The following is a 26594-nucleotide window of genomic DNA, read 5'->3' as shown; positions in this document are numbered from 1 at the left end:
ATTCTTGTTTCAATTACAAGAAGAAGCCACTGAGGGCTTCTGTGACCATATAAAGGGTTTGTAGACGTGTGTCACTGTAGTTGGTAATGTTTGTTACTATCTGACTGTCCCTTTCTGTCCTCTGAACTGCTGGTTCTGACTCCTGAAACAATGCAACGCTAAGCAATTTCCCAATGTGCATTCATTCCTCATTGTCACTGGTTTAGTGTTACTGTCGTTGGGAATGTCTATCACTTTACAAGGTGTTAAGCCCCAGATTTAGGGTTTTTTTTTTGTTAATGGGGAAGAAAAGACAGCTGCAACAGATAAGCTGTTATTAGTCTTAGTATATTCCAATACTGATTACAGAGTAATATTGGAAGCACAAACTGCATGGTATCTCAGTATGTTAAGATAAGAGCAGTTGAAGGAAGTAGTGCGTCTACGGCTGATCTGTAACTGAGGTTGGGTTCAAACTATTTTTAAGGGTAGGAGACTAAAAGTGCAGTCAGTTTTCAGATTTGGCTCAATATCAAACCTAATCGAAAGCCCAATTTGCATATTCACATTTGGGTACTGGACCTAAACATGTAAAGGGAAGTGGGGAGGGGCATCGAACCCCAAAGTACATTATATACAGTGGGAGGCAGAGAGTCCAGGCACCCAATAAATATATTTAAACCACCAAGAGGCGGTTGGTACCTCAAATACATTATATGTAGTGAGTGCTAGCACCCTAGAGTACTTTCATTTTTTTTTTATATCTGTGCTTCATAGTTGTTACGAATCTCACTCATGTATTATAAGGAATAATGTACTCCCTAATTGTGTATTATAAGGATTATTTTACCCTGCATTTTAAACAATAAGGGTATTAGAATTCGGTTGTGTTTGGTGACTATATGAAGGAACAAGGCTGTGGGCTGAGTTATACAGGGACAGAGATGGGCGAATAAATTTGCCAGACACAAATTGTGGTGTATTTCCGGGTTTTGCCGCAAGCGAATTGATTCTCGAAACTGAGGCAACAATTCAGCTGCAAAGGAATTCTGTTCCCCTTATTACAAATGGTAATGTACTATAAGGGATAATGTACCCCCACTATAAATAATAAGGATATTAGATGTAATTGAGAAGTTCTGTGACCATATAAAGGTGCATGGCTGCGGGCTGTGTTATACAGGGGACTTTGAGTATCACTTTTCTAGTACAGGCGATAATGTAACCCCTCTTTTAAGCCATAATCACTTATCATATGACTTATATACAGTATAAGGGATATGGTACCCACTACTGTTAATGATAAGGATAGTAGATGTCACTACATATGGTTCTCTGACCATATAAAGACATAAGTTGCAGGATGTTATATATATGGGGAACTCTTTGTATCTCATATTTTAAGGGATCATGTTGCCCCACTGTAAATTGTAAGGATATTAGATGTCACCGAGAGGCTCTCTAACCTTATAAAGGCACAAGGCTGCAGACTGAGTTATACAGGGGACTCTGAGAATCACTTGTGTGTTTAACGGGATAATGTACCCCCTACTGTAAATGATTAGGATATTAGATGTCACGGAGGGGTTGTGTGACTATATAACAGCACAAAGCTGCAGGCTGAATTATACATGGAACAGTGGGTATCACACATCTATTATAAGGGATAACGTCCACGTTACTGGAAATAATATGGACATTCGAAGTCACTGACGCCTTGTATCACCATATAAAGGAACAAGGCTGTAGGCTACGTTGTACAGGGAACTCTGAGTACCACTCATATATTATAAGTGATGATGTACCCCCTTCTTTAAATGATAAGGATATTAGATGTCACCTAGGGGTTTTGTGACCATAAAAAGTCTCAGGTCTGCAGGCTGAATTATACAGGGATCTCCGAGTTCCACTCATGTTTTATAAGGGCTACTGTACTTCCACAGTATGTCACTGAGTGGTTTTATGACCATATAAAGGCACAAAGTTGCAGGCTGAATTTTACAGGGAACGCAGATCACTTTTTGTTTTTTAGTTCTTCATTTTTATAATTTCCCTTTTTTCCCCCCTAAAGCTGTTGATTTCATACCGTGACTTTTGCCTTGAGTATTCTGACCACTAACCACGCTATCGGATCAGTTATTTTATTTTACTGATTTGCATAATTGTATTTGATTTTTTCGTGTTTTTTTTCTTACATTGCTTTGCAGTTATACAGTTTGGAGCAGAAATACATAATCACCCATTTTGGAGTCATCATAATGTGTAGTTTACAAAATGATGTGGTTTTCAGTCAGGTCACCCTAATTGTTTGTAATTGTTTGCTGCAAGGTAGAAGTTATGAGGTGATTTTTGTAAATGTCACCAAAATCTCCAAATTTAGGAAAGGGTTGCAGCTTGGTGCTTTGGAGTACAAAGACAAGCATACCCGATATGGATTCAGGGGAATGTCCACTTTCTGAAAATATATGGTTTTCTGGGGTGAACATACTTTTTTCTATCTTTGCCCCACAAATGAATGCTGCAAATGTGTTGGTTTTGCAGTACCTGAAATGACAGAGCATGTGGGGGGCTCTTCAAAGCTGCAAAAAGACCCAAATTCATGAAAAGACACGAAGTTGAAGTCCTGAAGCCGTGAAAGGACCCAAAGTAAGGAAAGGAGTCTAAGGTAAGTTCCACTGATCATAAATGTGTTTTTTTTATTTTATTAAACCCCTGGCCACCAATGGATTACGTTAATACTATATAGGCCCCTGGCCACCAATGTTTTTTTTGAATATTCTGTGGGGCCCATGACCACCAATGTTTCTTTTTAACTTTGAAGAGGGGGCCATAATGATTTTTTTTTTTAACTTGTACAGGGGGTCCTAAAAAACTTTTATGGGGGGGGGCTGGCCACTAATGATTTTTGTAAAACTTTTATGTGGGACCCTGGCCAACAATGTTTTTGTTTTAACCACCGATAATGGCTTTTTATAAATCTTGTGTGGGAGGGGTTTAGTTTTGATAGACTGATATCTATGTGGCCTTTTTACTGTGGTGTAGGCTTGGGTGGATCTGGGGTGGGCCTTGGGGGCTGGACTGGGGTTCTACAACCATATAAAGGCACAAGGTTGCAGGCTGAGTTATACAGGGGACTATCACTGATTGATTATAAGGGATAATGTGCCCCCTACTTTAAATGATATGGATTAAGGATGCTAGATGTCACCGATGGGCTCTGTGACCATATAAAGGCACAAGGCTGCAGACTTATATAGGGAACTCTGCTTATTACTCGTATTATAAAGGATAATGTATCCCCACTGTAGATGATAAGGATATTAGAAGTCATTGAGGGGTTTTGTTACCATAAAGAGACAGAAGGCTGCAGGTTCAGTTATACAGGGAACTCTGAGTATCACTCATGTATAATAAGGGATAATATGCCCCCACTGTAGATGATAAGGATATTTGTATTTTCCACAATTGTTTTTAGCTCTTTATGCCCCAGGCCACCAATGTTTTTAATTTTTAGGGCCCCAGGCCACCAATATTTTTAACTTTTAGGGCCCCCGTGCCACCAATGTTTTAAACTCTTTGTGTCCCTTGCCACCAATGTTTTTAACACTTAGGGCCCCTTTACCACCAATGTTTTTAATTCTAAGGGCTCCTTACCACCAATGTTTATAACTCTTAGGGCCCCTTGCCACCAATGTTTTTAATTCTTGGGGTCCCTTGCCTCCAATGTTTTTAATTCTTAGGGCCCCATGCCACCAATGTTTTTAACTCTTAGGGCCCCTTGCCACCAATGTTTTTAACGCTTAGGGCCCCTTGCCACCAATGTTTTTAACTCTTAGGTCCCCTTGCCACCATGTTTTTAACTCTTAGGGCCCCAGGCCACCAATGTTTTTAACTCTTATGCCCCAGGTCACCAATGTTTTTAACTCTTATGGCACCTTGCCGCCAATGTTTTTACCTCTTAGGGCCCCAGGCCGCCAATGTTTTTAACTCTTATGCCCCAGGTCACCAATGTTTTTAACTCTTAGGGTCCCAGGTCACCAACGTTTTTACCTTTTAGGGCCCCAGGTCACCAATGTTTTCAACTCTTATGACCCCAGGCCACCAATGTTTTGAACTCTTAGGGCCCTAAGCCACCAATGTTTTTTTAACATTTAAGATTTAAAGAAGGGGAAGGTCATTTCATGAGTATATTCTCTCCTGACAGTAGCACAGATTTCCAGTGGGCAACACATTTACTCGTTTGCCGTTGCCTTTATTAGGACCGGCTAGTGTTTGACCAAAGGATTTAACCTACTGCCTCATATTTACACATCAGAAATGCAGAAAAGTTCTACTAATACATTTGATTTAGGTTGAGATAGGTAACTGTTTAAAGAGTCTACCTTGACCAAAAGTTACTGTTCCAGGTTCATGTCCATGTGAACTTTGGTACTGAGTGGGGGGGGGTCATGGGTCCAGTGGCAGGGTTGGCCCAACTTGCACCTACCTTCCTTATTACCCCTCAAAGCTCTTGTTCGAATAGCAAACAATGGAGGGTGTCATTGTGGGGGCAAGAAGAAATATAATACTCCTCCATCGCTTTAGCAGGAATCCCCCACCCAAAAAGGATGTCTCATAACCTGAAGAGAGTGGTAACCAAAAAACAAATCCAGCATAGGCGTTCCCCAGTATCAAGCACCTTCATATACTAAATGTCTGGTATAGTATAAATAGGCTGGTGGGATTTCCTTTATTAAGAAAGGGGCAACGGACTTGAATGGAAATGCTTACATTGTGGCCTATGGAGTAAAGCAATTTTGTAGTTCCTTCCAATCATTGGAGATCAATATGTGTCCTTAGTAGAACGAGGCACAGGAGCCCCTTCCCTCAATATTCACCATAGGCATTAAAGAAAAACGCTGAGACATATTTAATGGGAAACCTGGCGGGGAGCACAGGATTTATTAAAATTAATAGCTAATTTATATTTGGGCATCCCTAACGACCAATGATCCAGAGGAAGGAGAAAAACCCTAGAGTACTATGAGGGCCAATCTGCACTGAAGGTAAAAATGCCTTCCTGACTCCTAGAAACGGCAGTCGGTTTTACACCCTGGATCATGCTAAGCACCCCCACCCCCTCCTATACACACCCTTACCTATACACACCCCCTTCAACCTTCCTACTGTAGATATCCCCCCATCATTACTCCTACCCCCACCCTCCCTCCTGTACATAACTCCGACCCTTCCTCCTGTAAATAACTCCCACCCTTCCTCCTGTGCATAACCCCTCACTCTCCCTCCTGTACATAATCCCTCACCCCACTCCTGTACATAACCCCTCACTCTCCCTCCTGTACATAATCCCTTACCCCACTCCTGTACATAACTCCCACACTTCCTCCTGTATATAACTCCCACCCTTCCTCCTGTGCATAACCCCTCACTCTCCCTCCTGTACATAATCCCTCACCCCACTCCTGTACATAACCCCTCACTCTCCCTCCTGTACATAAACCCTCACCCACTCTTGTATATAACTCCCACACTCCCTTCTGTACATAACCCACAAACACACAGACAGACAGACACACAGACATACGCCCTTGGGAGAGGTAGAACCGGAAGGATTTAGGCCATGGTGTTGGGTCGGCAGCAGCAGGTGAGTCTTTGAGTGAAATGCTGAAAAGAAAAGATTTAGAAAGTGTTGACATAAGAATAAAGACAAATACTTGGTTCTTTATGATATTAAAGGCTCGGTCGTGCACTATTCATTGGGCCTGTGGGGACTGTTTGGGTCTCTCTACTCATGGAATGCCTTGGCCTATTATGAAACTCAGTCTGAGCCTGCGCCATTTATTCTTTTATATGATCACCTGGTGCCAGTCTATTACCCAGTAGCAACCCATTTCCAAAGGTGGATATCTAAGCCAGATGTCCAGCAGCCCTATAAGCATTACCTACCTCCCCTGTTATTGGCCTGCTATAGAATCAACACTTTATCTGCAGACTTCGATCTCTGTCAGCAACCTCTTACAACCTAAAGGCAGCCAAACATTGGTCTATGGGGTGCCCTCAAAGTAATCAGCCTGCGGGCTCATCAGACGGTGTATGATTTCCTTTTATTGTTCTGATTGAAAATGCACAGAACTGCAGGAAGTAAAGTGGAGCTGCACTGGACAACATGAGGCATCTCTAGATAATGGGTAAATGTCAGTAAATTGATACATTACCCATACTCTCCGGAGCCTCTTCATGATGGCCTTCCTAAGCTGTTTTCGCAGGGTTGGCCTCTCCACCACCGGAGGATCTTTGATGATCTCTTCCACCTCAGAAGCTTCTTCTTTTCCATCCGCTCCCTCTTCTTTCTCCTCCGCTGCAGGAGTTTGCTCTTCATTTGCTTCAGGAGGTCCTACCGGTTCTTCTTCCACTGCAGGAGATTGCTCCTCCGTCTTCTTCTCCTCCACTGCAGGGGCTTGATGTTCTTCTGCAGAACCTCCTTCTTCTGCTCCCTCTTCTTTCTCCTCCTCTTCAGGAACTTGCTGTTCTTCAGCGGGAGCGCTTTCCTCTTCTTTTTCTGCTTCATTTGTTGGAGCTTCCTCTTCTTCTGCTCCAGGAGCGTCTTCTTCCTTGTCTTCCTCTGCAGGAGCTTGCTCCTCCATCATCTTCTCCTCCACTGCAGGGGCTTGATGGTCTTCTGCTGGAGCTCCTTCTGCTTCCTCTTCGTTCTCTTCTGAGGCAAGGGCTTCCTCTTCTGCTGCTGCTGCAGGGGCTCCATCCTCCTCCTCTTCTTCAGCTGCAGGACTTTGTTTCTTACTAGGTTTGAAGGGAAGAAAATGTAAAAAAAAAAATGGGTCATTATTGTAATTTGTTTCCAAAGTATTGCAACTACAATTCTGATCACTGGAGGATTAAAATAGCCTGATAGCCTTGTACCTAAGAAATAACATTATGCCTGCTACACACCTGTCCCTACTGTAACACATTGGGCAGTTACTGAGCTGAGTAAGTTCCATGCTAGACTTCACCTAGTGATACATGCTGAAATACATGCTATGGTTGTAGGGACCTAAAAAAGTTCAACAAGTTTCTGTGCTATTTACTATTAGTATGGCCAAAGCACCCAGAGGTAGGAGAAAACATCTATTTTTTGAACCAGTATCCATGTGCCAGTAAGTGTAATTGAAAGTGTTAATTGCAAAATACATACCCAGCAGCTTCCTGTAGCTTCTGCTCTCTCACAAACTCGTTGTGCAGCTGGTTAAGATGTTGGTTGATGGTCTGTGAGCACATGGGAGGCACAAGGATAGGAGCAAAGGGGAAAGAAAGGAGACAGTTAGGATTAAGCCTGTAGATGTGCTGCTAATAGTACCTTTATATGCTGAGGGCAGTGATGGTGTGGGATTCCCTGCCGGCAGCTGATATTGTGATATTGTTCAGCCTTTTCTCATCATAGGGAGAAAAACCCCAAATCACCTGTGTGCAGTTGTCCTGATTGCAATGGACCAATCAAAGTTCAGTATCTAGTTGTAAAAAAACCCAAGAAAAGCATCAGGGACAGTGATCCCAGGTGAACTTACATTCTCCAGCCGCAGATACTCAAGTTGCTGCCTCCGGTTTTGGACTCGAGTTGGATGATCCTGTGGAAGAAGAGAGTCAATGTTAAGCGCTTCTTTGTAGCAATGCCATTATTGTGGCCATGTGGTCGCTTGTGATAAAACTCTATGCAGTGTCTGTGCATAACCCCATTTTTGTTGCTGGTGAAAATGGCACTTGGATGGATGACTTTAGATGACCCCAGGGCAGATACAATGAATAATAATGTTCTTGATTATTATAGAGACACACAGTGAAAATAACCTCTCCCATAATAATACTAGTGACACTTACAGGAGGCAGCTTGGCAGACTTCCTGAGGGCGGCATATTCCCTCTTGATCACTTCCTGTAACATAAAGAAAGAAGCAGTGTGAGATAAGAGCTGGCAATCTAATATAATTTGTTCCCTATTTACCTAAACATCAATTCTGCATTACCTACCAGTGAGTTGAGCATTTTCCAGTACAGGATAATGTTCTCCTTGGCCCTCATCCTCGGGTCCACTTCGCATGTAAGAAGGAAGTGCTTTCTGAAAACGAAAGATATCACTGAATGTTTATTAAACATTTTCCAGCCTTATTGCCCTTGCAGTTACCCCTGGGGCAATAGCAAATGATTCCCAAGTCCATTTATGGTTTACTTACAGGACGATGTTCTCGCCGAATTCGACCCGGTAGTGATGTTCTGCAGGAAAAACACATTTCTGTTAAATACTGAGCTATAGGGGGAAAGGCATTCACATATGATAAAACGAATGGCACAACCTTAGGAACTGATAAATAATATAGGATTTTACCGTAATAAGAGGCGAGGGCCTCAAAGTCCGTATGTTCCCCCCTGAAGTCCTTCAGGACGGAGTACAGCGTCTATAAGTGAAAAGAAAGAGCATTAGGGACAGAATACTAAATGGCTCTAAATGCTGCTCACAGTCAGCCTGGCTCTGAGGAGAAAAGAGACAGAAAAGGGTTTGGGTTTTTATGGGGCAAACATGCCAGGAATAAGGGCATTTTATTCTGAAAATTAAATAAACGTAGTGATTGGATTCCCTGGATGTCAGTTCTGCATGCACAGAGGCAAAAGGTTTGGCAGCTCCCATTATATATATATATATATATATATATATATATATATATATATATATATATATATATATATAAGAATCAGTGCAGACAGACAGCTGCTTAAGGAGAGCTTATATAGAAGAGAGAAAGGGAAACACCAGTTCAGATGAGAGAGGATTGTTTTACACTGAGGCATTACCAGAAGCGATGGTTTTCTCTGCACCTTGTCCATCGTTGAAACCTACAGGGACAAATAGACATAATCAGCCAAAATGAAGTCAAGAGTTGTTCCCCTTTAAATGAACTTTTAGTAGGATGCAGATAGTGATATTCTAAGACAATTTGCACTTGGTTTTTTTTATTAATTGTGGCTTTTGAGTTATTGAACTTTTTCTTCAGCAGCTCTCCAGTTTGCAATTTCAGCCATGTGGTTGCTATGGTCCAAATGACTCTAGCAACCATGTGCTTTGAAGAAAAGTAGCAATAACAATAAACGTGTAGCCTTACAGACCATTTGTTTTTTGATGGGGTCAGTGACCCATTGAAAGCCGGAAAGAGTCAGAAAACTATCGAAAACATTTAATGAAGACCAGTGAAAAAGTTGCTTAGAAGTAGCCATCCTGTAACATACTAAAATATACATTAAAGGTGAACCAGCCATTTATTTATTTCCTTATCTATATTCTCCCATTTGTATGAAACATTGTTCCAGTCAATGATAAAAGCCCATTATTAATGCTGCTGATGAATTGGCTTCTTATAAATACCATATACAGTAGCCGTATGGGCTCATATGCACAAAGCCGACCCCCCCAAGTGAATTTACGACAGACTCGCTGAAGAAGAAATCATGTGCTGAATCAGTTGAATTTGCAAGATTACCTCTTAAAGAAGATTCTCCGGGTGGGGGGGGGGAAAAATAGGGGGCGGCACAAGGCCGGGGCACCCCAAGGGGGGGTCTCCCTAAGGAGCCCCTGGCTCTCTCTTACACTGTTCAGCTAAAGATGTAATTGACTGAACAATGGAGAAACCAAAAAAAAAAATAACCCAGGTGTTAATAGGCAGGTGTGAAGCACCGAAGTCGCGGTCCAAAAATCAGGAAAAGCGCTGTAGCAATCTGTGTAGAAAAGAGAATATAAAGGCAAGTTAATGAATTTAGCACTTAATATTTGCTATATAATACAGAGGAAGGCAGAGATCTATTTTCCCCTAAACTTGAGCTTTGTATCAGTTCCAGCAGATATTGGGCCTCAGTCTAAGCCCTGAATAACTGCCAAATCCTGGTCTGTGTCTGCCAACCAGCACTAATATTAAAGGCATCTCCCAAGCACATTTATGGGAAAATTCTCCTAATTCACTAAAATCAGGGAGAGGAGCCACATCTGCTAGTCTGGGGGGGCATCATCCAACCTTTTCCCCTCTTTTTTTTTACTATAGTAAAGGTTATTTGGCAAGAAATCTCTCAGAGGGAATATACATTCAACACAGAGCCAACCAACGGACTAAACCAACTGTCAAACCCTAGGTATAAAGTCTCCTCTCTTCTATGGGACCTGCTGTATGTCCCCCACTCATTTGCTATTACCCCCCAACTGTCCCCATGGCACGTGCCTCTGCTTCCCACCCCTAGTTCCAGACTTGGATCAAGGGAACATGTATTTAGCTACAATGTTGGTACATAAGAGCAGGGCACATACCCAGGGGGCAAAGGGACAAATCTCTAAGGAGCCTGTCAGTAGTGGGAACATAAATGAAGCAGCTTATGGTGTGGTACGGGGTCCCCAAATGTTACCTTCAGAAGATAATGTGAATATTTGCTGGCAGCCCTGCATGACTGCCAAATCCTGGTCTGTGTCTCCCAACCAGCACTAAGATTAAAGGCATCCCAACAATTTTAGGGAAAATATCCAATTCACTAAAATCAGTGAGAGGCCCCAACACCTGCTGGTCTGTGGGGGACATCGGCCAAATTTCCCTCCTTCTTTTTCCACTAAATAAAGATTTTTTGGCAAAAAATCTCCAGAGGGATAGTAGTCACCTTCGCACAGGGCCAACCAACGGACTAAACTGAACCAACTGTAACATTGCCAGGTCACCTCTGTTCCCTGCTCTTAAAGGGAAAGTGTTCCCTTTTGATGAGTGAGGTTTATATGGCATTTATTTCTAATTAGATGTGCAGCACATACACAGCCTATTAAGTACACAGAGCATTGCTTTGTATGTGTGGCCTATTGAGTCAGTGCAGTTACTGCGCTGCCATATCTGTTGGATCCATTCATTCATCAGCCATGGTTCCAATCAGTGCTGCTTGCTGTTGCTCAGTCTGGTAGAACTGGGGTGTCCTTTGCTTGTAGGGGTCCCTTCCTTATCTTAAATAGTGGGTAGAGATGGTGGTTCTCATTGTTCTTGGTATTTATTGCTTATTGAGCATTTTGTGATTATTTGGAATAGTCCGGTAAGTTGGGGTGTTTGTGTTCCAACAAGACCTTGTACGTCAGAGAGAGAGTTTGTGTCGGTGTATTTAAAGTGCTATATGTTTCAAAGCTGGTTAGTGGTCTACACACAGTATTTCCTATTGATATAGAAGTCATGTAATGTTTCAGCTGTCGGTACCTCCACTTGTCCCCAACTCACCGCTTTTCTTTGTTTTTTTAGGAACATGGGGATCTGGTCTTTTTTCCATGCCTAGCAGGTGCCTCGAATGAAGATTCTGGAGCCCAAAAGCAGTTTTGTATCCCTTATCTTCAATCCCAGGTAAGTAGTCAGTGTTGTTTCTTATTGGGGTCAGTGGTGATGGATATGGACCAGTGAACCGTTTTTGTTTAGCTGGTGTCATATACTTAAAGAGGTTGATTACCTTCCAACACTTTTTTCAGTTTCAATTGTTGTTGAAGTAAAATCCTTCCATCGATCGCTGAAATCCTTCGAAACGTTCGATTCGAACAATGTAATCGTTCGATCGAACGATTTTATTTCGACCGCAGGATAGCCAGATTCCATCAAAAAACTTCGACTTCGATATTCGAAAGTCGAAGTATTTAAATTAGATGGTCGAATTTCGAAGTATTTTCCACTTTGAAATTGGACCCTTGATAAATCTGCCCCTATATGTCAGATTAAAAGCCATCTACATGTTCTACTCTTCAGCTTGCATCTGCAGTGGGGGTCCTTGCAACACATTTGGGAAGGGAGTGTGACTGTGGGATAGCAGCTATAGTAGGTAGATGTGGTGCCTATAGTAACAGTGGGAAAATAGTCTCTGGAAAGGGACTGTGGCTATGAGATAGCAGGTATAGTAGGGAGAGATTGTTTTATGGGATCTCTACGTACAAGCTATGAGCAAACTTAGGAACAGTTCCTGCTTAATTGTACTTACTACTTGCGAATACCTATCCTGGCATAGTCTTATGGGATCTCTCTGTACAGGTTATGAGCAAAGTAGCAAACTTAGGGTACTGTTCCGTCTTCATTGTGCTTAGTACAGGGACATTTTTTGGAAACTCTGTGTACAGGCAATGAGCAAACTTAGGGGGCTGTTCCTACTGAATTAAGCTTAGTACAGGAGAATACCTATGCTGCCATAGTTTTATGGAATGTCTCTGTACAGGCTTTATGCAAACTTAGGTAGCCGTTTCTGCTGAATTGTTCCCTGAATGGGAATACCCATGCTACCATAGTTTTATGGAATGTCTCTTTACAGGTGTCACTTTATAAGGTTTCACTGAGGGGTTCTGTGACCAAATACAGTGCTTTGCAAAAGTATTTTTCATGTATTGTTGCCTCAGAAACTGGAAATAAAATGGATTGCACCATTTTATTTACAGAACATGCCTACAACTTTGAAGATTTGTTTTTTTATTGTGAAACAAACAACAAATACTGTAGGACAAAACAGAAATCTTCAGTGTTCACCCCCCTAAAGTCAGTTCTTTGTAGAGCCTCCTTTTGCGGCAATTACAACTGCAAGTCGCTTTGGATAAGTCTATGTGAGCTTGTCACATCTTGTCACTGGGATTTTTGCCAATTCCTCAAGGCAAAACTGCTCCAGCTCCTTCATGTTGGATGGTTTTCGCTTGTGAACAGCAATCTTCAAGTCTGACCACAGATTCTTTATTGGATTGAGGTCTGGACTTTGACTAGGCCATTCCAACACATTTAAATGTTTCCCTTTAAACAACTCGAGTGTTGCTTTAGCAGTATGCTCGGGTCATTGTCCTGCTGGAAGGTGAACCTCCGTCCCAGTCTCAAATCACAGGCAGACTGACACAGGTTTTGCTCAAGAATATCCTTGTATTTAGCACCATCCATCTTTTCCTCGACTCGGACCAGTTTCCCAGTCCCTGCTGCTGAAAAACATCCCCACAGCATGATGCTGCCACCACCATGTTTCACTGTGGCAATGGTGTTTTTTTTGGGGTGATGGGATGTGTTGGGTTTGTGCCAGACATAGCATTTTCCTTGGTGGCCGAAAAGTGAAATTTTAGTCTCATCTGACCAGAGCATCATCCTCCATACATTTGGGGAGTCGCCCACAATGCCTTTTGGCAAACTTAAAACGTGCCTACTTTAAGTAATGGCTTTTTTTCTGGCCACTCTTCCATAAAGCCAAGCTCTATAGAGTGTACAGCTTATTGTGGTCCTATAGACAGATACTCCAGTCTCTACTGTGGAACTCTGCAACTCCTTCAGGGTTACCTTTGGTCTCTGTGCTGCCTCTCTGATTAATGCCCTCCTTGCCCTGTCTGTGAGTTTTGGTGGGTGACCCTCTCTTGGCAGGTTTGTTGTGGTACCATGTTGTAGCCTCTGGGGCCTTTCAGAAAAGTTGTGTTTATACTGACAGATCATGTGACACTTGCACACAGCTGGACTTTATCTCACTAATTATGTGACTTTTGAAGGTAATTGGTTGCACCAGGATTTTTTAGGGGCTTCATGGCAAAGGAGGTGAATACATATGCACATGCCAATTTTCAGTATTTTATTTTTTTTATATATGTTTTTTCTCATTTCACTTCACCAACTTGGACTATTTTGTGCAGATCCATCACATAAAATAAGATTAAGAAACATTTAAATTACAGGTTGGAATGTAACAAGGGGGAGGGTGAATACTTTTGCAAGGCAGTGTATAGGCACAAGGTTGCAGGCTAAGTTATACAGGTAACTCTGAGTATCACTCATATATTAGGAGAGATACAAGACTCCCTACTGTAAATGATAAGGATATTAGAAGTCACTGAGGGGTTATGTGACTGTATAATGGCAAATAGCTGCAGGCTGAGTTATTCAGGGGACTCTGTGTCATTCAAGTATTATAAGGGATTCCACCAATGTAAATTTAACAATGTTAAAAATCACTGAGGGGTTCTGTGACCATTTCAAGGCACAAGTCTACAGGCTGAGTTATACAGGGAACTCTGAATATCACTCATGTATTATTATGGATAATGTACCTCCTTGTTTACTTGAAAAGGAATTTAGATTTCACTGAGATGGTCTGTGACCATTTAAAGGCCCAAGGAAATCTGTTTTATCAAGCATGATTTTAAGGCCATATAAAGGCACAGGGCTTCAGGCTGAGTTATATAAGTAACTCGGTGTCACATTTATTATATGCGATAATATCCCCCTTGTGTAAATGATAAGGATATTAGAAGTCACTGAGGGGTTCTGTGACCATATAAAAGCAAAATGCTGCAGGCTGAGTTATACAGGGAATTCTGAGCATTAGAGTGAGATTGGGGCACCTCTCATATCTGAAAGCAGGAGTAGCATTTCTTCGTATAAGACCCATGTAAACACTTCAATGAGATGTGATATATGACTTCAGTAAGCACTGTTTATATCCAGTGACATCACTAGGATACTTATTACAGGTAATCGATGACCTTTTTTGTATTATAAAGCCCTTTTATGCAACAGCAACTAGCAGACCATCCTTGCACTGCTAGTTCTGACTCCTGACGCAACGTAGCAGAAGCTGATTAACATGCCTGAACTGCTATATTGTTTCAAGGGTCAGAACCACAAAGCAGAAAAGGGTGAGCAAATATTGCTTTAAAAATGTTAGTTTGTTTTAAACTGATCTATGCATGACAACTTTTCTATTGGTCTATATGTTTTTTATGTAGATGGAATCCAATTTTTTTCCAGAGTGCTGTATCTCAGAGTTTAGATGTAGAATCCACCACATGCAACTGGATCACAGGATCTCTCAACTTACAGCAGAGCAGAAGGTGCAAAGGTTATACGGAGCAGTACATTTGAAGAACTTTCTCCTGTGAGTATAATTTAAATGCGCTGACTAAGAGGGCCTACAGAACCAATGGGGCTTCACTATTGTGCCTTTCCTTACTGTATTTATCCAGCGACTCAGTTGTTTATAAATTGGGGACTGAACCCTCAATATCTATGTGTTGGTTTAGCCGCCACATCGTGTAAGTAGGAATGATTGTGAAGGGAAATGTAATACCCACAGATGCAAGCTTACGAGTGGAACACAGAAGGAGATGCGGTTTATTTTACCAGTCCGAGAGATACAGATTATTTGAGAACACAGAACAGGGGAAGTATCACGACCATCACCCAACTGACCATCAGTTATTACGGAACCGACTGCTGCTGGCTACAGATTCCTGGTTGGTTCAATGACCAGAAGATGGGAATACAAGTCAGTGTAAATGAAGGTGAGAATTTCTTTCTGCTTCAGCCACGTTTTCATGTTCCCATTCAGAACAGTAGAAAAATAAAAGTCAAGAGAAAGTGTTGCTTGAGTTATTAGGGACAATTCCATAGATCTATGGCAGCACAGGTATTCCTGTGTACTAAGCACAGTTCAGCAGGAACATCCCCTAATTTTGTTCATAGCCTGTAAAGAGAGATAGTATAAAACTATGGCAGCATAGGTATCCCCCTGTATTAAGCACAATTCAGCAGGAACATCCCCCTAAGTTTGCTCATAGCCTGTACAGAGAAATACCATGAAACTATAGTGGCATAGATATCCCCCTGTACTAAGCACAGTTCAGCAGGAACATCCCCTAAGTTTGTTCATAGCCTGTAAAGAGAGATACCATAAAACTATGGCAGCATTGGTATCCCCCTGTACTAAGCACAATTCAGCAGGAATAGTCCCTAAATTTGCTCATAGCCTGTATAGAGAGATGCCTTAAAACTATGGCAGCATAGGTATTCCCCTGTATTAAGCAGAATTCAGCAGGAACAGTCCCCAAGTTTGCTCATAGCCTGTACAGAGAGATCCCATAAAACTATGGTGGCCTAGGTATTCCCCTGTATTAAGCACAATTCAGCAGGAACAGCCCCTAAGTCTGTTCATAGCCTGTACAGAGAGATCCCATAAAACTATGGCAGCATAGGTATTCCCCTGTATTAAGCACAATTCAGCAGGAACAGCCCCTAAGTCTGTTCATAGCCTGTACAGAGAGATCCCATAAAACTATGGCAGCATAGGTATTCCCCTGTACTAAGCACAATTAGTCATTTTATGTAGAATACTGGGACTGTTTATGAGTATTGGGACTTACACATGAGCCCACTGTATAGTTTATGTGCCATATGTTAGGAAATGTAGGGGGGAGGCCAGTTACCCCCAAAAAAATGTACGCTCTTTTTCAGCCTATCACCCTGAAAGGAAAAGACGCCAGAGTTTTTTGGGACTTAGGAAGTCCTATCTACTCTATTGCACTTCGTCTGGTCTGAGGTGGCGAAGGCAAATCTGGCGCAAGAGTTAAAGTTCAGTAAAATCCGCATCTTAGTGAATTTGCGTAGTTGCGTCCATTCGCCAGAGCGCAAATTCGACAGGCGTTAGGGAGCGAAGATACGCCAGCGAAGTAAATCCGCAAAGTACAGAAAGGACATCACGCCACCGAATTTTCGCCCTGTTAGTTACTTTGCCTTTTAGTAAATTTGCCCCCTAATGTGCAGTGTTTCTGGCTTGTTTCTTTGTTAAAGGAACAGTAACATCAATAAACTGAATTGTTTTAAAGTAATAAAAATATAATGCAGTGTTGCCCTACACTGGTAAAACTGTTGTGTTTGCTTTAGAAACACTATGGAGAATATCCGGATACAGACGCACACCCTGGCCCTCCAAAGCAACGAAACCCTGGTGCCAACCATACTGGCATTACACAGAGACAGTCCTTCAAGTCTGTCTTGTTGTCATAAGCCAACACTACTTTATACTGGTTTTCATGGCCCTGCATTTATAATGGACAGCAGGAAAATCTAGACTCTTCCTTTTCAGGGTTGCAGCTGTGATGTATCACCGTAACCTGCTTTAAGGTTTATCTTTGATCACCCACCACGTTAGCTAACTAGGTTTTCTATATGTAGATCTTACAGTTCCAGTACATTTCAGCATAGAACACCAGCCTTGTTTCATTAAGTTAGTCAGGAAATGCTCATGACCAATGTTGTCTTCTCTTTTTGAATGTAGGATCTACTTTCCCTTCCTTATAGTTACATGAATGCATCCTATATACTAGGGAAAACTCTGAAAATGACTGCAGGGTTAGAAAAAGTTACTTCAGTGAGCTCATTGTTTTAAAGATGTACTGCTGTATAATTTTTTGTACTCTTTCAGCCATTATAATACGTTTTAAGCAGCTAAGAGTAACTGCAGCTAAAAAAGCATTGTAAAGTAATACAGCACTAGGTGCAGTGTGCAGTACACTGCAGTACAAGCCAGTCCTGTCCTTACTGTGCGTCTAAATGATACGCAGATTAGGGTGCAGTTATGGCTCATCCCTGCCTGCCCCTCATGAATACAGTGCTGCTGAAAGCAGACAGTAATATATTCATGGAGGGACTGCATGTAATATTTACAAGCCAGGACACAAAATGCAGAAAATGTTGCACCTTGCTCTGCACTATGTAAATGACCCCCCCAGTCACCCATGTTGTTGCCCATGGGCATTTTTCGGCGGATCGGACTCAAGGAAAGGTCACAGGTAAAAACGACATTACATCCGACACAACACGACTGCCGGATGTTAACGCAGAAAGCAGCTGATCTTCACCTGACAGTCTAACCTTGTAATGTTTACCTTCGACTTTTCCCATTATATTTTGAAGCCTGTGACTACATCTGACCTGCCACTTGCGCTTTGTCGCCGCTCGCCTATCCGGCGAAAAACGCCTGAAAACAGTAATGATTTTATTAAGCCAAATGCTCTCTAGCGGGAATGTTTAACCTAGAGCACTCCAGCTCTTACCAATCACATAACATTCAGTTGAATACAAATCTGTAGATTTTATTACTTAAACACAATTATCATGAAAACAGTATACAGTATGTAGAAATATGTATATAACAGTATATGTAGAAATGTTTGGAGTCAGCACCATTAAATCTGCTTTTGAAAGAAAAAAAACATATTTGGTTATTACAATATGCATCATACTTTATTGCTTTATTCTCAGAAAAGAAATGTAGGCTTGCACCACACTAACATGGTACACCCCAAGAAGGAGTGTTGAAGTAAGATTTGCATATCTTGTTTGATCCTCAGGCCATCTTTTTGTGACTGTCAGAAACGCATTTCCTCTTGGCATCTTGGTACCAAAAGATGACAGTTTAAGTGCCATAAAACAGAACTATGTCAGGAAACCATACGAATTGTAATAGATACACTAAGGGGGTTATCTATTAAACTTCCAATTTACAGTATCTGGGCTGGCTTTTTTGGGCAAAACTCACATTTTTCAGGATTTGTTTGTTAACAAAACTCGAATTTTTCTAGATTTATTAAAGCCCGATGCTTCAAAAAGGCTGAATCCGAAAATCCGCCATCTCAGACCTGCCGAGGTTGGGTAAAAGTCAATGGCAGTTGGAAGTTTCTGTGGTCTGCACTGGAATTAGCCTGAAAATCCAACCTTTTCGGGCAAAAAACGAAAAAAAATGTAGCAGTTCGGGGAAAATAAAGTAAATAACCCCCACGTTCTCATTTTCCCATAACACTAGAGCAAGAACTAATTTAATTTGGAGTCATGAAAATAAAAAATGCCCAGTTCCCATATAAGTGAAAGAACAGTAATGTCCTCCAGGTAGCGGTTCAGCTCTTCTGTAGAAACAGCTTAAATAGGTTGGTAAATGTTGCATTGCATGTTCTGTTCCAGATTCCAAGATTTACTACAAATAAGATGCATCTAATAAAGTCCAATAATATCCAGGAACAAATGATTCATACTGTAGGGTGTACTTATGCAGTGCTTACTAGACTAGAGTACCTTTGACAGGACTGTAGGTCTTTGGAATGTTAATAGAGGCGTACTCTGTTACTTCTGGTTTTGGGGGAATGTCAGGCTTCCGTTTTGAGGTCCCTTTGATAGGACGTTGTAAGACTTCAATATCTGCATAATGAACATTTTCTTCTTTAGGTTTCTTTTGTTTGGTCTTGTCCACAACAGCATACACTGGAACCTCTGCTACTGTGTCATATGTGGGTGCATCAATGGGTGGCTTCTGCAGTATAGGAAACATATAGTTTAGTTAGATGTCTCTATTTAAATGTATACTACCACTTCCTGTGGGGGGAGGGGAAAATACTAAATGCAGCCCAGTTACAGAGATGGAAAGTATGGAAAATTTGTATTTAAGATATGAACTGTGGGGGGAGAGAAAAAAGAAAAGGGATGGAAGTAGCAGTTACATGTGTAACTAAATAGCTCTTAAAAGGGACCTCTCACCTAGACATAAAAAGCTGTTTAATAAAAATCCTTTTCAAAAATCGTTTTTTTTATTAAAACAGTCATACCTGTTGTAAAGGCATTTGCAAATTTCATCTGTCAATCATATATTGCCTGCCCCGCCTTTATGCCCCATTGTCATTTACTTTCCATTCTGCTCTTCCTAGATGTCACTATAGATTCCCTTACATTCCCCCTATGTACTCATGCTCTATAATTGTGTAACCTGTGCATTAGGCTTCCCATTCTAGTGCCTAAACAAGATTTTGGGATGATTAAGTTTGCCTTAATAACACAAAAGTTCACAAAATGGTCCCTTACTGCTTGCTGTCACTGTTTGATTCCAAGACTGAAGGAATCAAGATTTAAATCATTGATATAGAAAAGAATCCGTAATGATTTTTTAGGGTGACAGGTCCCCTTTAATATTAACCCATTCCCTGCCAGACAATCCGGCACTTCTACAAAGTGCAATTTTGAGTGCAAGCACCCTGTCTTTTCCCCACAATGCAATGTTTTTTTCACTAGAATTCCAGTGTCACTGGAACATTGCTGTGTCTGGCCCAACTGCACCCAATTTACCAAAATTAACGCACATGTACTATATTGCAAATCGGATGCAGTTGTGCTGAAAATTTTCAAAGTCTGTCTGGTGTCATTTTGGTGCACCCTATTATTTTGGTTAATTGCACTGCATTTTACACAGGGCACTATGGGAACATGGAGCGCTGCCAAATTCGGAGGTCGCCACTGCATCAAAAGGAACAGCAGCCCCCGCTTTGAGGGAAGGCAGGCAGGATTGAGCATAGCCAAGTACAACTATACAGAGGGGTGAAGAGAGCATTTTAACCTATAATGAGTAGAAGTAGTTTTATGTGCAAGTTGACTTTTGCATTTCTGGTTGTAAATGAGTCATGTAGACATGTAGAGATTTCTGACTTGTATTGTTAAAAACTCCCAACAGTATACTTCAGATTTCTAGGCAAAAATTAAACTAACTAGGCCAAAAACTAAACTAACACTTGGTTCCCCCCCCAAAAAAAACATACATTTTTGGAAATATCAGATTCGGATAGATCCAAAATGTGTAACTATGTCTTTATACTTGAAACTACCAAGTTGAAAAACCTTTCCTAAATTTATTTAAATTTCTAAAAAAAAAAAAACTTTACAGTTTACAACATCTTATCTCCTACAGACCATTAGGTACCCAGATAAAAAAAATCATAAATATAAATAAAAGGTGTCCACTGAACAGTTTGATGCACAATGTGCATAGTTTTAGTTTCATGTAGGATCCCCAAAATAAAAAGTAAGTTCACTCCAGAAAGCCATATATTTTTTTGAAAATACTCATTGTGATGAATCCTAAATGGGTAAGTAGTTCTGCTCCAAGCGAACATACCACAAAGCTTTCCTGAACTTAATGGTTTTGAGGTGAAATTTCCAAATCAAAACTCCAAATTTGCAGCATCTAATCTTCCACATGTTATTCGGCACTAAAATAAAAGATCCTACATTGAATACCAGGGGTCTACTGAATAGTTTTAGTACTGCTTTTCTTCAGATACTGCAAGCAGATACGGATAGTAAGTGATGTTTATTGTGCAGAATGTTATGTCAGTAATGGAAGGTGTAATAAGGCAATAGTTACTTAATAGAACGTTATCCTTACTTGGTTGTGTTTAGTAGAGTGTTTCTTCTTGGAACCTAGAAGTAATCATTCATTTAGTCATCGGTATATTTTTTCTGTGTATATATAAATATACAGTATGTGTAACATTTCTTCAAAATAGTTGATTGCATGTTTTTACTTCATTAAAGGTGGACTTAAATATCTTGCATACAGCACTGCTACAGGACTTACAGCCAATAATTTTAGAGAGTTATCCTCTACTCCTTTTGATAGCTGGCAACTCTACTGAAATGTAGTATATTTGGTGCCTTATAGCAGTTTATCCTATTCTCATTACAGCATGGATTTTTGATCCCTTAGGGGGTTATTTAAGTGCGAATTTATCTCAATATTTTCTGAAAAACATTCCGACCAAATCCGCACAGGTTTTTTGGGCTTATTTAGTAACTCAGAATTTTGCCTGAAAACTTTGGGGTATTGTCAAAAACCCAGGCACATCAAAAAAATCAATGGGACTTCTCCCATTGACTTACATGCAACCTCAACAGGTCTGAGATGCCGGATTTTCAGATTCAGACTTTTCTCATCCTCGGGGTTTAAAAAATTCCGAAAAATTTGTGATTTTTTTAAAAGTCCGATTTTAATAAAACAAAATCACAAATTTTTCGTGATTTTTGCATTCGGAGTTTAGTAAATAACCCCCTTAGTCAACTGTTGCACTATGGCTTGCCCACCTGTGTCTGTCATGAAATGCTGGGAGGGCAATTACTGTGTCTGTCATTAAAAATTCTGGGGGGGGGCTGAGGTGAGTATTTCAACTTGCCTCATTGGCAGTAATTTTTCCTAGAAACACATTTTTAAGCTTTTGCATAATTATTACAAACAATGCCATGTTTTGTATGAACAAATAACTGATTTTATTACCACTAGATTTTTCTTTCTTCTTTCCCCCAATTCTGGAAATAAAATACAAAGTGTTAATAATATATACACAAGTCCTCTAAATACAAACAGCTGTCCATTTCATTCACTCTGAGCAACACAACTGCAATCTTGAATTGTCACTGCAACACAATTTGTCCATGTGGCAAATATACTGCTCGACCCTAAGGGATCGATTTATGATTGTCAAGCTTTTGGTGGGAGTTAAGGAAGTCCTAAAAGCTGCTGAACAGTTTCTAATTTTAAAAAGTATGCTCTGGGAAAAATACCACAAACACGTTTTTTTCCCCCAGAAACCCTGCAGGAGTTCCTTAACTCACATTGGGGTTCCTTTATGGTTTCTCTGCACAGACAATCATAAATTGACCCCTAAAGCTGGCCATAGATGTAAAGATTTTTAAAAGATCTTTTAGTTATCGTGAGACCACTATTATCTTGAAACAATCGTTTAACTGTACGATTTGTCCATCAACTAAAAAGACCATTTCAGGTGATATTTCCAGGAAAACTGAAGAGTAGCTGCCTGCTTGGGCCTGAAAACATAGATAGATCGCACTGGGACCGATAAAGATTTTTAAACCTGGCCGATCAATTTTCTGACAGATGTCGAGCGAAAAATCGTAAGATGTGCGATCATTCGATTCCCACTAACTGCACGATAATTTGACGGATTAGTCGGATTTCGATAAAATCGGTCGTTCACCAAAGAAAAATATTTGCATCTATGGGGACCTTAAGTCTTGCAGAATAGTCTCAGACAGGTAAAGTAAAGAACTACATCTCTGAGTGTTTTCATTAATGGTAGCAGTTGTAAATACCTGTTATTCTTAAAAAAGCTCAAGGTTGAAAGAATAAATATAACTAAATATACTGTTCCCACTAGTCACTCTCTTACACATCCATGAGAACTAGTCAGCCACTTACAAAGGGCAGTTGGCTTCGCTACAAAAAATAAAGAAAAAAATGCATTTTTGTTTTTTAGAAACTATTCAAACCGTTTGCACTAAAGCTGTTCAGAAAGAAAGGTTCTCAGAATCCCAGTGCTGGCCAGGTAGTGCTCGCATATAGTTTAGCACATGTTTTAATGCCAGCTGTTGTCTATCCCTTAAAATATTGTTTTTATAAGCAGAGGGTGGTACCACTGTAACTCAGGTCTGCCCAGGGCAAAAATAAATAATGTTTAGAGCACTAGTTCTCATTATTTTCAACCAGGCTTCTCCTCTCCCTTGTTTCTCTCAAGTAAGCGACCCCCTCGAGAGTTGCTGTGCCTATTGATGCAGAGGAATTTACCTACTGATCAGGGAATGGCAGCTTCAGGGTTCGCAGAGTCAATAGGAGCAGCATAATTGTGCCTAAAGAACTGTGTGCAGATATTACTCTTATGGTGAAACTGAAAATGTCGTCAGGTGGACATGTAATTGATTTTCGAGCTTTATCATACTCTGGCACTTTAAGAATTTGAATTTGACTATTTGCCATCTAAAACCTGTCAAATTACTGTTTAAGTCAATGGGAAAGGTCCAGGGATCAATTTGGAGATGTTTGCAGCCTGACATTCAAGTTTTTTTCGAGAAAAAAAAACCTCGAAACGAGTTTGATCGCATTCAAATTCGATTCGAGTTTTCGGGTTGTTTAAAGTTTTAATAATTCGATTGGGAGTTTAAAAAAAACTCGAATTCGAAATTCGACCCTTGATAATTGTGCCTCTAAGTGCATAGTCCCTTACAACCCCTGGAATTCTGGGAAAAATAGTGCATTGTGGGTAGAAAATATGGCAATTCCACTCACTGTAGTTGTGTACATAAATGAGCCCTATTAACGTTAAAGGGGAAGGAAACCTCGTCGCGCTAACCCCCCTCCCCCCTCCCGTGTATTGTCCCCCCTCCCTCCTCCCCCCTGGCCTACCCTCCCGCTGGGCAAATGCCCCTAACTTGTTACTTACCCTTCTGCGCAGGTCCAGTCCAGGGAGTTCACAGCCGACATCTTCTTCCACGCGATCTTCTTCCTCCTTTGACCGGCGTTTTGGCGCATGCGCAGTAGGAGCATTTCGCCGGTACGGATCTACTGTGCAGGCGCCAAAAGTCACGCGCATGCGCAGTAGATCGTACCGGCGAAATGATCCTACTGCGCATGCGCTGGTCAAAGGAGGAAGAAGATCGTGTGGAAGAAGATGTCGGCTGTGAACTCCCAGGACTGGACCTGCGCAGAAGGGTAAGTAACAAGTAAGGGGCATTTGCCCAGCGGGAGGGGTAGGCCAGGAGGGAGGGGGGACAATACACGGGAGGGGAGTTAGCTCCGAGGAGGTTTCCTTCCCCTTTAAGGGTTAGTTCACACGAGCAACTTCGGGCGACTATGGAAAACGCATCGCCGCGTGTGCTTTAGCGCCGGTGACTTTTCATTATAGCCTATGGGAAAACACGCTGAGGCAGTTCGGGGAGATTGTTGCTCAGAAGACGAGGCGATTAGTCACTAGGCGACAAAATCTCCCTGAATCTCCTCGTGTGAATTAACCCTAAGGCTTAGATCTTTACAGATTTCTCCTCTTTCTAGTGCAAAATTTGGTAAATGTAGTGTTTGTGAGGTTTATGTAAAAATTTAGGGAGCAGTAATAGCCACTGTTTGCTTTGATGATTGCTTTGAAAACTACTGAGCAGCTTTGGACAACACTTAAGACAAGAACACTTAACAGATTAGTGCACTGAATATAAATTGCCTGAATTTAAATTCGATCTAAACATCGATTCGATGCGCGATACGTAAAATCGGGTTTTGCGCAGCCGAACATAGACACCGGCCTGACACCAGCCGCACTGGTGTCAGGCTGAAGGCTGAAGAAGCGGTGTGCGGCTGGTGTCTATGTTCGGCTGCGCAAAACCCGACTTTACATATAGCCGCATCGGAATCGTTACCGACAGCCGAGCCTAGGCAGGAAGAAGTAGGCAGAAGCACTGGTCACTAAGACCCAGCAGAATGCTAAGTAGCGATGTCGGGCAGGTGTCAATGTTCAGCAGCGCAAAACCCGACTTTACGTATCGCCGCCTGCATTCTGCTGGATCCATTCTTTGATTGCTAGTACTAAGGCTGACAGCTTCAGTTCTGGCCCAGCTCTGGTGGTCCATGTTTGGGAGCAGGGGGTCTCTCCTTGGTAGTTCCCACGGGATGAAGAGACAACCAGCGATGTCTGTGTGCCCTGCCACCCGCCTGGGGCACTCTCGCTAAGCATCGCTTTCTGCTGCAGGGCCGGGTGAGTAGGAGGCTGTTCCGGGCACACAGGATAGGCACAGGCTGTGGGAGCAGGGGAGGATAATTGGCTCCCTGTAGAAGGAGCCACACACTGAACACTTCAGCTCTTCATCCAGTCGGGCCGCTTTCCAGCACCGTCTTCCTGCTGTCAGTAGACTATGGGAGCTAGCCAGGGAGGACAAATCCAGCACCGCACTATGGATGGTCGCCATATCGCCGTTTCTGAAGAGGACAGGAAGTGGAGTTTCGGTAAGTTATTTCTTAATAAATGCTTTGCAATTTGAAATTTTAATTTGTCTTGGTGTTTTTTTTCGTTGTATTCTAACAAATTTTTAAAAAAATTTTTTTGATGTTACTGGTCCTTTAAGGGGCCAGACTTGCATTTTGAAGGATTTTGTAATTTAGATTTTCACAGTGGAGTACTGGGGTCTCTTTAAGGCGAAAAGAAGTCTATAGATCTCAATTTAAATAAAGGGTCTATTGAAATAAATATGCAGAATTAGGCTTTTTAAAATTAGAGAAACAGTGTTAAAACACTAGGGGGCACATTTACTAAGCTCGAGTGATTCAATTGAACTAACTAAGAATTTCGAAGTTTTTTTTTTGGCTACTTCGACCATCGAATTGGCTACTTCGACCTCCGACTACTGTCTCTTTAAAAAAACTTTGACTACTTATTTAGCCACCTAAAACCTACCAAGCACCAATATTAGCCTATGGGGAAGGTCCCCATAAGCTTTTTTTTGATCGAAGGAAAATCCTTAGATCAATGGATTAAAATCCTTCGAATCGTTCGATTTAAAGGATTTAATCGTTCGATCGAACGATTTTTCCTTCGATCGAACGAAATGCGGTAAATCCTTCGATATTCGAATATCGAGGGTTAATTAACCCTTGATATTCGACCAATAGTAAATGTGCCCCTAAGAGAACCCCCTTTCTCCCCCTCTTACATTGCACCAGATGTAACTAAAGTCAGGCATATACAAGGGCACCTTTAGGAGACCATACAGACTCATATACAATTATATGGCATTACATGAGACTATATTAACATTTGCAAAGTCATGTATTTTTTTAAAAAAAGTTTTCTCCTGAAGTTTCCATGATTTATAAAGAATACAAAAAAGGAAGTGCAATGTGTATCCAAATATGTTATTATTTCAGCTAATACACTTCCTGTTGCTTATCTGCTGTTAGATATATCACATTTAACATTATTAACCTTTAGTTACTAACAACAAGGTTACGGTAAACCATTGTGTGAATGTGGAGTGGAATTTGGAGAAGACTGATGGTTTTGCAGGACTGAGTTTGGAATAAACCTTTTCATGGATTTATATATAAACATTATGGGGTTATTTACTGACATCCGAAAATTTCTCATTATTTTATTAAAACCATTTCAATCAAACTCTCGTGCATATTGTTACCATATTTATC

General features: G+C 41.2%; 1 protein-coding gene and 2 long non-coding RNA genes across 5 annotated transcripts in view; 2 read left to right on the top strand and 1 right to left on the bottom strand.

Moving 5' to 3' along the window:
- Window positions 1-14903, top strand: part of LOC121396096 — a 61915-nt gene extending 47012 nt beyond the window's left edge. The window contains exons 7-9 of one of the 2 annotated variants that reach the window (XR_005962814.1): window positions 2521-2644; window positions 11276-11374; window positions 14774-14903. This is a non-coding gene — a long non-coding RNA (uncharacterized LOC121396096). Of the gene's footprint in view, window positions 1-2520; window positions 2645-11275; window positions 11375-14751 lie in introns of both variants that reach the window. The other variant, XR_005962815.1, reaches the window with a different exon arrangement.
- LOC121396074 (cilia- and flagella-associated protein 251-like) overlaps window positions 5402-26594 on the bottom strand; it is a 123756-nt gene continuing 102563 nt past the window's right edge. The window contains exons 1-9 of one of the 2 annotated variants that reach the window (XM_041570675.1): window positions 8820-8938; window positions 8356-8425; window positions 8204-8243; window positions 8001-8088; window positions 7852-7905; window positions 7542-7601; window positions 7172-7242; window positions 6195-6777; window positions 5402-5643 (exon numbers count right to left, since the gene is read on the bottom strand). In XM_041570675.1, coding sequence (XP_041426609.1) covers window positions 5593-5643; window positions 6195-6777; window positions 7172-7242; window positions 7542-7601; window positions 7852-7905; window positions 8001-8088; window positions 8204-8243; window positions 8356-8425; window positions 8820-8852 — 1050 coding nt within the window. In that variant the 5' untranslated portion in view covers window positions 8853-8938 and the 3' untranslated portion in view covers window positions 5402-5592. Of the gene's footprint in view, window positions 5644-6194; window positions 6778-7171; window positions 7243-7541; window positions 7602-7851; window positions 7906-8000; window positions 8089-8203; window positions 8244-8355; window positions 8426-8819; window positions 8939-26594 lie in introns of those variants that run through there. The other variant, XM_041570674.1, reaches the window with a different exon arrangement.
- The window catches only part of LOC121396103, a 211964-nt gene continuing 200582 nt past the window's right edge, over window positions 15213-26594 (top strand). The window contains exon 1 of the long non-coding RNA XR_005962822.1: window positions 15213-15306. This is a non-coding gene — a long non-coding RNA (uncharacterized LOC121396103). The remainder of the gene's footprint in view (window positions 15307-26594) is intronic.

This window comes from Xenopus laevis, chromosome 7S (genome assembly GCF_017654675.1).
Source record: "Xenopus laevis strain J_2021 chromosome 7S, Xenopus_laevis_v10.1, whole genome shotgun sequence".
In the NCBI taxonomy this organism is placed as follows: Eukaryota; Metazoa; Chordata; class Amphibia; order Anura; family Pipidae; genus Xenopus; species Xenopus laevis.
Note: the sequence above shows the minus strand (reverse complement) of the source record. Positions and strands in the feature narration are given on the sequence as shown.